Source organism: Oreochromis niloticus, linkage group LG14 (genome assembly GCF_001858045.2).
Source record: "Oreochromis niloticus isolate F11D_XX linkage group LG14, O_niloticus_UMD_NMBU, whole genome shotgun sequence".
In the NCBI taxonomy this organism is placed as follows: domain Eukaryota; kingdom Metazoa; phylum Chordata; class Actinopteri; order Cichliformes; family Cichlidae; genus Oreochromis; species Oreochromis niloticus.
In genome coordinates this window covers 23,808,106-23,821,164 of record NC_031979.2, presented here as the reverse complement: position 1 = coordinate 23,821,164, position 13,059 = coordinate 23,808,106, and the positions used below count along the sequence as shown (strand labels likewise).

General features: G+C 39.9%; 3 protein-coding genes across 4 annotated transcripts in view; 1 reads left to right on the top strand and 2 right to left on the bottom strand.

Annotated features, from left to right (window-relative positions):
• Positions 1-365: 365 nt before the first annotated feature.
• otol1b (otolin 1b) overlaps positions 366-13,059 on the top strand; it is a 14,736-nt gene continuing 2,042 nt past the window's right edge. Inside the window, exons 1-5 of one of the 2 annotated variants that reach the window (XM_025898151.1) lie at positions 366-632; positions 1,098-1,513; positions 1,610-1,699; positions 3,335-3,406; positions 3,484-4,289. In XM_025898151.1, coding sequence (XP_025753936.1) covers positions 1,111-1,513; positions 1,610-1,699; positions 3,335-3,406; positions 3,484-4,289 — 1,371 coding nt within the window. In that variant the 5' untranslated portion in view covers positions 366-632; positions 1,098-1,110. Of the gene's footprint in view, positions 633-1,097; positions 1,514-1,609; positions 1,700-3,334; positions 3,407-3,483; positions 5,279-13,059 lie in introns of those variants that run through there. The other variant, XM_013277303.3, reaches the window with a different exon arrangement.
• LOC106099003 (low affinity immunoglobulin gamma Fc region receptor III-B) lies at positions 5,292-7,891 on the bottom strand. Its single transcript, XM_019367763.2, has 6 exons — positions 7,782-7,891; positions 7,655-7,690; positions 7,238-7,528; positions 6,467-6,739; positions 5,905-6,174; positions 5,292-5,789 (listed from the first exon to the last, which is right to left on the bottom strand). The coding sequence occupies exons 1-6, from the start codon at positions 7,804-7,806 to the stop codon at positions 5,545-5,547; spliced, it is 1,140 nt and encodes a 379-aa protein (XP_019223308.1). The 5' UTR covers positions 7,807-7,891; the 3' UTR covers positions 5,292-5,544.
• rabgef1l (RAB guanine nucleotide exchange factor (GEF) 1, like) overlaps positions 12,404-13,059 on the bottom strand; it is a 21,225-nt gene continuing 20,569 nt past the window's right edge. The window contains exon 10 of the transcript XR_002064599.2: positions 12,404-12,569. The gene's annotated coding sequence lies outside the window, so the exon portion shown is untranslated. The remainder of the gene's footprint in view (positions 12,570-13,059) is intronic.

The window sequence follows — 13,059 nt, the reverse complement described above, 5'->3', positions numbered from 1 at the left end:
CAAGTACGGTTAGATTGTAAATACTGAGCTCTCTGTGCTACGTGCCAGTTTTCAGATCTAGTGTTAAGCCAGTTTAATTAATTGTTGCAGATTTTTTTGTCACAGGTCAAAGTACAAGATCATGCATGCAAATATACTTGCAGCTTTGTGCATACAGAGTGTCACACATGCATACATGCAGTGCAGTCTCCAAAAGTGGCCGCTTTAAAAGCCAGTGTCAGAGATTCCTCCTTGCTTGGCTTTGTACCATTAAGAGCCTGGGTAGTAGGTGGGCTGTTTGGAGGAATGCCTCCCATATCAGGTGAACTACTGCCCCACGGCCTTTGCTCCTTGCTAGCTAGCAGCGAGAGAGTGCTCCTGGCGGATGATGTATCCCGTGTCACAAAAGCACCTTTCTACACAACAGGGGTACAGAGAATAGGCCACAGCACAGTGGTTCTCCTTGGGTTGGCTCCAGCCCGCCATAGTGAGATTTCAGACCTCCCCCTATGCTTCCAGCAAAACCCCCTCATTGGAGGGGATGGCCCTTTACCCAAGCCTGGCAGAGATATCAGAGGGACCTGAAGCTCCTGGTGCTGCCTCCAAGACACTGCTAGAGAGGATAAATGACCATAACACTTATGCATAACTGGGTAAGTGCTTTTAACTTGATTGAACAAATATACTCAGAAGCTTTTAAATCAACTAGCGAGAGCACAAGTTTATTTGATATTTTTGCTTGTGTGTAGATTTATGAAATTGGTAGTGTGATGCCAACTTTGGTCGAACAAGCCTGAAATAACTGACAAACTAACAGAAACCAGTGTTGACTGAATATCAGACTGCAGCAAAAACTAAATAAAAAGTAGAGCTAACCTGTGACTGACATTTTAGGAAAAGTTAAAATACAGAAAAGGAAAGAGGAAAAACATAAACAAGGAATAGATGCATGGAAATAATAGAAATATGAAAGCAGAGGTACAATCTGTTCTACATTTGTGAGTGAAGTGCTTGTCTGCATGTGCTTTTTTTAACTTCTAATTTGTTTAAAGTGAAATTATATGGAAGATTAAACAAAGTCTGACAAATATCAGAATAACGTCTCGATGCACTCTCAGATCCCCGACAACCATGAGGATTATTTCCTGCCAGTCGACTCTTGTGGCTGTAGTTGCGGTTGCTGTTATTGTGGTGTACTACACTGAAGCTAAGACTACTCCGAAGCCAAAGTACCAGTACACCAAGAAACCCGTACCTCAGATCACGGTCCACAGCCCTGTAACCACCAGCGTGCCCAAGACTCTTAAGATAGTCCCAACTGCAAATCCTGTGAAGCCCCACCCCCCGCCCAACCCAGTGAGGACCACCAACCCAAGTCATGTCTTTCCACAGCACTACCCTGACAGCACCAGGCCACCCGGTGTTGGTCCTGAGAACTACACCCTGGATTACAACGAGTGTTACTTTAACTTTTGTGAATGCTGCCCGCCGGAGAGAGGACCCAGGGGCCTGAAAGGAGAAAGAGGCCTGACAGGTATAGACTCACTGATATGTTTTAATGTTATTAATTATTGTTTGGTTTGTTTGTATGTTTGGCTTCAGATTTTCCACTCACACTTATTTTACTCAGGGCCACCTGGAGAAAAAGGCCTTACAGGAGCAGCTGGTTTACCTGGGCCACCTGGCGTCAGTGGTCCTATGGGCTTAAAGGGAGAAAAAGGTACACACTTTAAAATTACTTATTAAAATGATATATTGTATTATGCTATTTACTCACTGGCCACTTTATTATTTAGGTATGTAGACATAGTCAAGACAACCTGCTGAAGTTCAAACTGAGCATCAGAATGGGGACAAAAGGATTAAGTGACTTTAAGCATGGTGTGATTATTAGTGTCACATGCGCGAGAGTAACCCCAATAACCACTCGTAACAACCAAGTCTGGGTTGGCTCTCCTTTTGCCTTCAGAACTGTCTTTATTCTTCATGTCATAGATTCAACAAGGTGCTGGAAACATTCCTCAGAGATTTTGGTTCATGTTGACAAGACAGCCACAGACAGACACACAGTTGCTGCAGATTTCTTGAACAGTGCTTAATGTCAGGTTCTAGAAACCAGTTTGGGATGATTTGAGTTTTGTGGCATCATTTGGTCACGTGATCACGTGGTCAGCAACAATACTCAGGTAGGTTTAGGTCTTTAAACGTTCTTCATTTGGTACTAAGGAGACTTCAGTATGCCAAGAAACTATCCCCCACACCATCACACCAACCTGAACCGTTGATACAAGGCAGGACAGAGTCGTGCTTTTAATTTTTATGATGTTTGTGCCAATTTCTGATCATCTGAAACGTCTCATTTCGAAACTCGTGACTCATCAGACCAGGCAACATTTTTCTAACTTTCTGTTGTCCAATTTTGGAAATCCTACTCAAACTGTAGCCAGTTTCCTGTTTTTAGCTGCCAGTAGTGGCACTTGTGTAATCTCCTGCTCAAAGGTTTGATGTGTTCAGAGATGCTTTGTGCATACCTTTTTTGTAAGGAGAGTAGTGGCTATATTAATTTGTTAGAGTTCTCTTTCTCTTATATTTAAAATAACCACACTGCGGACGGACAAGCGACGGTTTTTACGCGTCGGTTGGTTAGAAACGACGAGTAAAACCATCGTGTGGCTCAGCCGTCCGCTTGTTTATTTTCCACATAAACCTTTCACAACAAAGCACAAGATCCTGTTGACATTTTTCAAAATAAACTGAAATAATGACAATATACATTATTTTCAAACATCAAATTTTAGAATATGCATGAAACAAGTTACCTCAAATAAGAACATGAAGTAACTATAAATGGCGCTTAGAAGGAGTGATTATTTAGTTACTGTTACTGTGAGTTACTGTTGCCTTCCATCAACTCAGCTTGGTCATTATCCTCTGACCACTGACAAGATTTTTTCACACAGAAAACTTCCGCTCACTGGATATTTTCTCTTTGTTGGATCATTCTCTGTAAATTTTAGAGATTTTGTGGGGAAATCCCAACAGATCTGCAGATACTCTGACCAGCTTGTCTGGCAATAACAACCATGTTAAAAGTCACTTAAATCACTTTTTTCCCCATTCTGATGCTCAGCTTGAACTTCAGCAGCTCATCTTGAGCACATCTACATGCCTAAATGCATTAGGATGCTGTCACATGATTGGCTGATTACATATCTGTGTTAACAGGCATGCAGGCATACCTAATGAAGCGGCTGATTTATCTATATATTGTTTTTCTTCATCTAAGAGAATTTCTTTTAAAATAAATTTATATTTGAAATATAATTAATATACTTGTATTTTGCAAATTTTCTAGGGGATAAAGGTGACAGAGGAAACAGTGGGCCAAGTGGGCCACTAGGAATTCCAGGAAAACCAGGACCAAAAGGTATGCAAATCTCATGGCTATATTTTTCATTGTTACCTGACTTCATTTATTTTTACACAGTTTTCCTTACCTTACAGGTGATGTTGGCTACAAAGGGGAAAAGGGTGAAGTAGGACTGCAAGGTCTCAAAGGAGAAAAAGGGCAGAAAGGAGAATCTGGCAAGAATGGGACTGCTGGTGAGAAAGGAGAACCTGGAAAAGAGGGACCAGCTGGGCCTCCAGGAGTGGCTACAGTACAAGGACCAAAAGGAGATAAGGGGGATAGAGGAGAGTGTGCCTCATATGGAGAGAAAGGACAAAAAGGTGAACCAGGTGAACCTGGAGCTCCTGGAATCCCAGGAGCGATGGGAATTCCAGGACAGAATGGCAAGCATGGCTCCCCAGGCCCTATAGGTGTCCGAGGGGATCCGGGAGCTCCTGGACCACAAGGAGAACCAGGGGTGAGGGGGCTAGAAGGACCACAAGGTATAAGAGGGATGCCAGGACCGAGAGGGGAAAGAGGTTACCCCGGGATGAGAGGTGAGCGGGGTTTTCGTGGATTCAAAGGTGCTAAGGGTTCTGGATCAGGGGTTCCCCAGAAACGCTCTGCCTTCAGCGTAGGTATCTCTCCGAGAAAGTCTTTCCCTCCGTCAGGCTTCCCGATCCGCTTCGACAAAGTCTTCTACAATGAAGAGAACCACTTCAACATAACTTCCAACAGCTTTACATGCGTCTACCCTGGAGTTTATGTCTTCTCCTTCCACATCACCGTGCGCAATCAGCCGCTGCGAGCCACGCTGGTGGTGAACGGGTCACGGAGAGTGAGGACACGGGACTCTCTGTACGGTCAAGACATCGACCAGGCCTCCACTCTGGTGGTGCTGCGGTTGGCTGCAGGCGATCAGGTGTGGATGGAGACGCTCAGAGACTGGAATGGAGCGTATGCCAGCAGTGAGGACGACAGCATCTTCTCTGGATTTCTGCTTTACTCAGACAAGCCGTGATACACACTTTGTGCTTACTATCACAAAGTCTGAATACTGGTGGTGCTAGTGTACATGCTGGTCTGCACGTCTTCTATTATTGCCTAGCCTCTTCTTAAGAAGGGATAGTACTCGCCACACACTAATGCTGCTGCAGAGTAGCGCTCCAAAGTTTTGATCGACACCACCTTAGTTAAACATAATGGTTAAATACAGTCCAATTTAAAAAAAACACACAGTGAGTGAAGCATCCTAATAAATACCACTGAGTTAATTATTGGAAGATGGCTTTCACAAGTAGTAAAAGATCATAAACTAATCTCCAGTTATCCAGATAGAAGAAAAAAAGTTTTTTTAAATGATAAAAGTGTAAAAGTTCAATATTTAGCATAAAAAATGTATAATTTACCCAACATTTATGTACACATGCAATGCCTCCTTATGTTAAAGCATCCTAATTAAAAGTAGCAGCAGTAAGTGAGAGATCGTGCAGAAGTTTATTATTCAGCTACCAACGCAAAAGATAAAGCACAAAAATGTGATCAGTGCTGTTTATCTATTTGTCAGCAAGATTACCGTGTTCCTCTACTGATTCCTTCAGTTAACCTTCAAGTCAGTGCCCTGACCCAGTGTCACCCTTGCCTCATTTGCATGAAACGAAAAAGCTCCTTCGTTTTGGGTCCCACTTTTTTCTCACGATTTAACCGCTGCTTCCTTTTTAGTTGTTTTCACCTATAATGACCTAAGCTGTGTGAACATGTATGCATAATGTGAGGAATAGAAAGGACAAATGTGTTGTGGCAAAAAATGACTGCACCCCTGTGTCTTATTAAACCAGTGATTGTAATATATAAGAAGTGTTGCTCAAATATGGAGCGGTGTAAAAAGAAATTGTGTTCACAGAAAATAAAATCCAGCAGTACATAACATTTTGTGAATTTTGCTTTATTTGACTTTAACATGTATGTGTTAGATATTTCCAACAATTCTGGTACAGCGTTTGATATTTGTTAACTGGAGATAATTCATCTGAATTTCAGGAGCAGGACCACATATATGACATTTCTAGTTGTACAAAGTACAAATACAAAAGATGAAAAATTGCACAGTTTAATACAGAAGTGTGACAATGACCCAGCGTGATTAGTAGAGATTGTTTGTAATGTATGCTAAGTTATCACAGAGAATCTGCAGAGTCCCCAGACATGTCACCGGGTTCCTCAAATGGATTTGCCTGATCTTGAGTTGTAGCTGAGTTAAAAACCTGGTCTGTAGTCAGCAAAGTGGTTGGGACTGGTTGTGAAGTCTTCAGTGGAGGCCCTTGTGATGGTGTGCTCTTTACTGGAGTGAACTGGATGGGCTGGTGAGAGGAGAGTTTAGGGAATCTTGGTAGTGAAGCAGCAGGTGGGAAGTTGCCTGTGGCTGAAACAAGGCGAAATACTGTTACACACAAAGTATCACATTTTTAGCAGTTCATTAGGAAGTTTGCGGCTTATCAGTGAAAAACAAATGCTGGGGTAAATTAAATTTAAAATACCTCTTAGTCCAAAGTTTTTGGGTTCACTGGATTTCGAGAGGTCCAACTGAGGCACCCTGGCCTTGCAGCTGTACAGCCCCGGAGTCTGTTTCACTAGATTATAGTTGTCAGAGGTTGCAGGTCCCAGTCGCCTGTTATTTTTGTAGAAATAGAAGTCTATCGGAGGGGCAGGAGCAGGGGCGTTGTATTGCACATGGCAAGTGAGCTTCATCCTCTTCAGCTGAGTATCATAGTTGGGGATGATCTCCAAAATTGGCTGTGACAGAACCTCTGTGACAGAAGACATTGGTTTAATTTAAGAAAAAAACAAGTGGTAGGTCATGAGGCTAAGAATATTTATGTTTAATTGTACTAACAGGAATAACTTAACATTGTGAGAAATATGGGCTTTCTTGCTCAGCATTAAAGGAGAAGGTCAATAGACACCAAGTTTAGCACTAGGTGTAAAGATGGAAGCACTTCTAGGCATAATATATTGATTAGTACATCTCTCAAAGCATGTTGTCATTTCTTTAACTACACCACAGCTAAGATAAGAACACACAATTCGGTGTAATCTCACCTAAGATCTGTACATGAGTGCCAGCAGAAATGACAGAGAGTGTTTGTCTCCTCACATCCCAGGAAGCCCTGCAAGAATATACTCCGAGGTCCTCAAGGCTCAAGTTGGTCAGATAGAAATCTGGCTTGTGACCATTTTGTCTCATTACTTCAACGCCGTCTTTGTACAAAATAATCTCTTCAAGTCGGGGATTCCGTCTGACACGACATGTCACCTCCAATGTGCTCCCGACAAGTTGAGGATGTCGTGGGACTTGCAGAATCGCCCAGCCACCTACGGAAACACCACAGAGTTACCTCTGAATAACTTCCAATCTTACATTAGTACATAATATTGATGTAATAACATCTAACAATAATGTGTAATGCTACAATGCAAGAAGGGGAGGTTAAGGTACTCTATAATACAGCCTGTACCCCTGATATACTGTCTAGTTATAACATAAGGTGGGGAAACAAAGTTTGTACCTCAAAGATACCACATAAGTACAAAAAAACCCCAAACAGAACAAGTCCTTGTTGTACCAAATTGACATTTTCAGTAGAATTATAGAAGAATAATTATATATTAAACCCTAGAAAATCACAGTATAAGTTGCAGGCTGTATTAAGAAGTGCTACCATCACTCACGGCATGTTTCAGGTAAGCTGCACAGAAAACCTAAAGTTGAAAAGAAGCTTATAGATGCTCCAGTGTTAGGATTAAACAGGAAGAAAGAAGCCTAACTTGCAAAGCAATTATATTTCTTTCATGCAGACAAACAGATCTTACCGTCCACCTTGAGCTCCACAGGGACACTTTGCTGGGTGCGAATCTTTCCCACCTTTGTATTTCTTGTTCCTTGGCAGTAGTATTTCCCGCTTTCTTGAACTTTGGTATTCCACAGATTTAATTCTTCCCCAGTCTGTGAGAGCTCCTCAGACCCCCTGAACCACAGGTAAGTCCAGTTAGACCTGTGCACATCAGGAATACTGCATCTCAGGCGGGCTCTCTCCCCCGAGAAAATCCTCGAATGTTCTGACACCAACTCAATGTTGGCTCTGAAAGACGTCTCAGTGTGAACTGCAGAAACAAAGAAGAATACAGTTAAAGCGTCTATTTTGGTAATGAGTGTAAATCCTGAGATCACTTCTAAAATAATATCTGTGCAAATTTAAAGTATATTTGTAAAGAATATTTGGCTCATACCATGAGACACTACAATCTGTGAGAGTGCTGAAAAAACTGAAAGAGAAAATAATCAAGTTTAAATGACAGTTACATCAGTTCAGTATTTAAAAGTACTTTTTCATTAAATGAGCTGAAGAAAACTCACCAAAGAGAGAGATGAGCTTGTCCATGTCGGAGACTCTTCAAGAAACAGAAACTGATCGAGTATTTATTCATTTCTACTAAAAAGAGAAGTGAAAATGCTTCTTCCCCCCTTGGGGTGTGCCACATGGGAACATCCTTCTTTCCAAACAGTTCTCTACCCTAGGCTAAAATTAGTTTCATGGTAAACCACATCATGTGGCAAATTGTCTTTTATGCTGTGAAGGCATGTTTTTGACATGGTCACATTACCGGAAGAATAATTACAAATAAATGGGAAGTGACCATTTTTGTCACAGGAAACATTTCTATCCTGATAGCAGGGATCTCTTCCTTCATCAAGAGACCACAAGGAGTCACTGAATAGTTTGATGAGAATGAAAACCATGTGAATCGTGTTTTATTTCCCCCACAGTCACCTGTTATCTGACCCCCCTGTGGGAGGTTTTGGACTGATGTGTTGCACAGTCCTCCCCAACAACACCATTTTTCTTCATCTGTTTAACGTGGAAACTTGATATTTTCTAGAATTAGCAAACACAGTTGTTCTGTTTATTTGTTATTGTAAAATAAAGGTGTTTGTTTTATATTTTCTATGATAGATTCATGTTTCATTTAGTTCATATATTTGTTGGAAAGGGTTAAAAATGGATTGGATAAAACAAATAAAAGGGTAGCTAGCATTGATTAAAAACGTGTCTAAAATATGTGATTACAAAAGAAGGGTTTGCTAAAAGTGTAAAGTGCTGTAAAGTTTGTTTGAGGTAGAGTTTGTGATGGTCACATGACCAGAGTTTGGCTGACAGCACATCCATGCATTGTGGGTCAGAACTAGCATGGATACAGAGCTACAGCCACAACAGTAATGTTATTCTGCATGTGGTCTAAGAAGCGCACATGGTAACGGTTTTCATGTACAGTATATTGTATATATAATGTTGTATACATGTGTTATATTGGCGATAAGAACAGGGGCGGATCTAGAAGGGTGGCATGGGGTGGCAAGTGCCACCCTAAAATGATCCCTTGCCACCCCAAGTGCCACCCCAGTTTTGCATATGACAGTGTTGTTTATTAAAATAAGATAGCATTAACAGTTTGAGCGTAGTTACAGTCAACAGTGAATATAAATGCTAAAACTGAATATATTGCATAGTGTTCCCCCCCTCCACCATTAACAAATGGTTCAGCCCATAGCAGGACCGGCTTTTTTCTTGTTTTCAGTAGCAAGCCATGCTTATGATTGTGCCAGAGCACATTTTGAACAACACCATGGGAATTTCGGATTTTGCACAGCTGGTTGGATGTTACACTCTGGAAATGGAAGGAAGGTGAGTGTTATTAACCCTCTGTGGTCCACGGACACGCTGCACCTCCAAATCACATGACTATTTTAAGCTGACATAGCAACAAGCTGCAGCCACGCTGAGTCTCTATTTCAGCCCACATTGAAAGTTCGGACTTCAAAGTTTTTTAATTTTAATTACAGGCCAGTAAATCTAGAGTTATGATAATATATATAAGCCACGCTTTTTTCTAAATACTGTCGTCACGTTTTTGTGTGTGTGTTTTAAGCGTTTTCTAAGGACAGCGTGAAAACAGTAAAGAAAGGAAAAAAAGCCACCTCTTTCCTATCGGTGGAAAATGCACCATGTCGACCAATTTAAAAAAAAAAAAGTCAACATGTGGGATTTGGTTGTTTAGGAAGAGGGAAAAGTTTTGGGAGTGACAGAGCGAGCGAGTGAGAGAGAGAGCGAGAGAGTTTTTAGATGTGGGAGATGTGTGACGTTTAGTGTGGAGTGTATACTTAGTGTGTTGTGTTGTCTTGTGTAGTTGTTCTGTTGTGTAGTCGTTGTTTTGTCTTGTGTGTCAGTGAGGGCACTAATGAATGTCACTAAGGCACATTTGCAACGTAAACACTGTCACTAAGTAGAAAGCCAGCGGAGTGATACCTCCTGTTGTCAGGCCTGCAGGTTTATCCCTGTGCTGTTCTCCTCTGTCTTTTGGTGGACAAACTTTTTTTTTTTTTTTTTTTTTAACTGGCACACACCATTTGTGGGGCATCTTATTGCGACACCTGATTGTTCTCTCATTTTAGTTTTAGTAATATTTTTAAATGGTTGTAGAAAATGAAAAAACAAAACAAACAAACAAACAAACAAAAAAAAAACGGCAGGTGTATTGGCTGCATTTTTAGATAAATAGTTGTATATGTTTACAAAATGTACATTTTATATTTGCATTTCAAGTTATAAAAATTTACTCAACATGTCTGTGTTATTTTTTACAGTAAAAAAATACTACTAGGATTTTAAGTTCTTTCTGTGATTTCAGATCAGTAATACTAATGCAGTATGTCAGTGAAAAAAACAACTAAATTCAGTTGAGCTGAAAAGAGTGATACCAAACAAGGCAAGGGGGAAAAAAATAAAATGAAACAATCTGAGGGTGAAATACAAACGTAAACTCAAAAGTAGTCAAAAATGGTCGGTTGTATTTCAGACCTCGGAGGGTTAATCCAACAAATTGTGAAAAATTAGGTTTAAATTTATGTTCATGACAGTGCAGATTTCTGACATTTTGTGTAATTTAAGCTGTAACAATGTGATTGTTTTCTAACAAAAAACAGTGTGAAACTTAAGTTAGACTTGTGTTTGTAAATGAACCGCCCCATGTTGTGTAGCTTTCTGGATTTTATACTTATTGGGCTACATATTTATTTATTTATTATACAGGCTATATAGTACATGAAATCAAAACTCACATGTTTTATGTAACTAAAGTGTGTAATTATGTGGGCTACAGACAATAATTAAGTTATAGACTATAACGTGTATACTTACTGCATTTGAATCATTTTAACCATATGTAACCACCTGCATATGTGTTTGGGGGGAAAACATGGCTTTGATTTTGCCACCCTATTTGATTTCTTTGCCACCCTCATGCCACCCTAAGAAAATTTCTCTAGATCCGCCCCTGGATAAGAAGATATTTTCAGTAATATCCGTTATATTGCATTTTTCCTGTTCCGCTAGCTCAAGACTGTTTATTGACACTAACATGAGAGACTTTGATAGGTTCAGAGATATTTACGTTTTAAACTTTGTGTTTTCTTTAGTTTTCACGGTGTCTGAAGAAAATAAGAGAGAGAGAAATAATCTTCCGAAGACATCAATATGATGTTTCGCCATTGTTTGTTGGACCCCTGTAGTTACAGTTATATCAAGCTAATTGAAATAATACACATTTTACACTTTATTATTGTAGTACTGATGCGGTAGTCTGCTATGAGCTGTTTCTCTTACGGCACTGTGCAAAAAGTCATGAGTCACCCCTCGTGTCTTTATATTTTACCAGGGAAATGGGAAATAGGTCCAGCGATTTATTGAAATGTGGAAATACAGCATATCAGGCAAAAATTAAATTTGTATAATTCTAACAAGCTTGACGATCAATATTTGCTATGATGACCTTCATTCTTGTACACAGTCCAAACTGTCTGAGGCAGTTTTCTTTTAATTTCTTTAAGAAGTCTTCAGGAATAGTTCTCCAGGCTTCTGGAAGGACACTGAAAGCTCTTCTTTGGATTCAGTAATGCTGAGGTTCAGGCTGTGGGGAGGCCAACCCATGACTGATAGTGTCCCATTGTGTGTGTGTGTGTGTGTGTGTTGTGTGTGTTGTTTAAATCCAGGTATGCTTTCATTGAACTGGCAGTGTGAATATATTGAGCTGCTTCCAATCAGTCATTTTCCAGATAGTGGCCATGACAGAGCCTCCACCGTCTTTTTCAGATGGATGTAGACACTTACTCTTCGGCAGAAGAGCATCTATGACACACATCAAACCTCGAAGCAGATGGTCTATGGCAGCAGAAGACTACACCAGGTACCACTTAGTTAAAAACAGGAGACCGAGGCTGCAGTTCACATGGGTTTAACTTAGATTGAGCCTAAAGCAGTTTATCTACATTAAGATATTATAAGATATATAAATAAATAGAATGACACTCCATGTTTTTATACAGTTCACTGCCAAAAATACCACAACCTCATTGCACATGTTTAAAATAAGCTTTTGTTGAGCTGTACTCACAAAATGTAAAATATTATTTTTTGCATTATTCTTTCGAGCTCATTTGAACCCTTCCAGTGAAAATTAATCACTGGGAGTTTTTCACTGGAAGGGTGTGCTTTCTTGTTCTCTCTTTCTTTTCTCTGATTTATCCTTGAGCCAAGAGGTCTTAAGCAACAGTTCTCGAGGCTTTCAAGGTTTCGCTTTTGGTTTTTAGTCCACTCCTTATACCTGACCATGTTCACAGGAATGTGGTTTTTTCTTTTTCTCTTTTTTTGTTACAGACAACATAACTAAGGACCATTTTTAAATTGTATCTTTAGGCATTTTGTTATTAGCAGCCTGTCACAGAAACACATTTTGTGGTTCAATCTGTGAAAATATTGGAAAAATACCAAAGATAAAACAGTTTGAAAGCCACTAAATATTATTTTTTGCACCAAAAAGGTGATTGAAACCTCAGCAGGGTATGGAGTGTGTCCTTACAAATCTAAGGAAATTGGACAAATGGAGGGCAAAAGAAGAAGTGAGAAAAAAAATTAGGACTTTATCTGACTTTTCTGTTTTTATTAATCACACACCCATAGATGCAAATATACCAATACTGCCCCAATAAGTTACATTTAAATAAAAGACAGTATTCTGTTCATTTCTCCCATGTCACACAATAACAAACCTATAAGGTAACAAAGACGCAGTTTAAAATGTTTTTAAATACCTGATAAATGGCTTCTGCATACATTCGAGCAGCGTTCAAGTTTTTTTTTTTAATCTATTGTAAATATTACAGGATTATCGTCTCCTACTTCATCCAGAGGGAGGATTAACCAACACTGTATAGAAAAATTAAATCACTTCTGTACATCCAGCTTATGACTGGAGGTCAGCCATGAAAAAAAAGAAAGTATTTCTACAGGTGTAACTGGAGGATTTGTCGACATTAATGGAACATGCAACACACACACACAGTACAGATTACAAACAACCACTGGGAGTTCCCCACTACCTCACTAACCCCACCCTGCCCATTACTTTGTTAGATACAACTTGGGAATTAAGGGCCTACATAGCCCGGAGACATACACTTAAAATAAATCCTCATCTGATAGTTCCAACCTGATAGTTCCTCATCTGATATTGTCCATTTTATCTTCTCTGTACATAAAAGGGCGAATGTCAAGAGATTTATTCTAAAGACACTTCTTCAG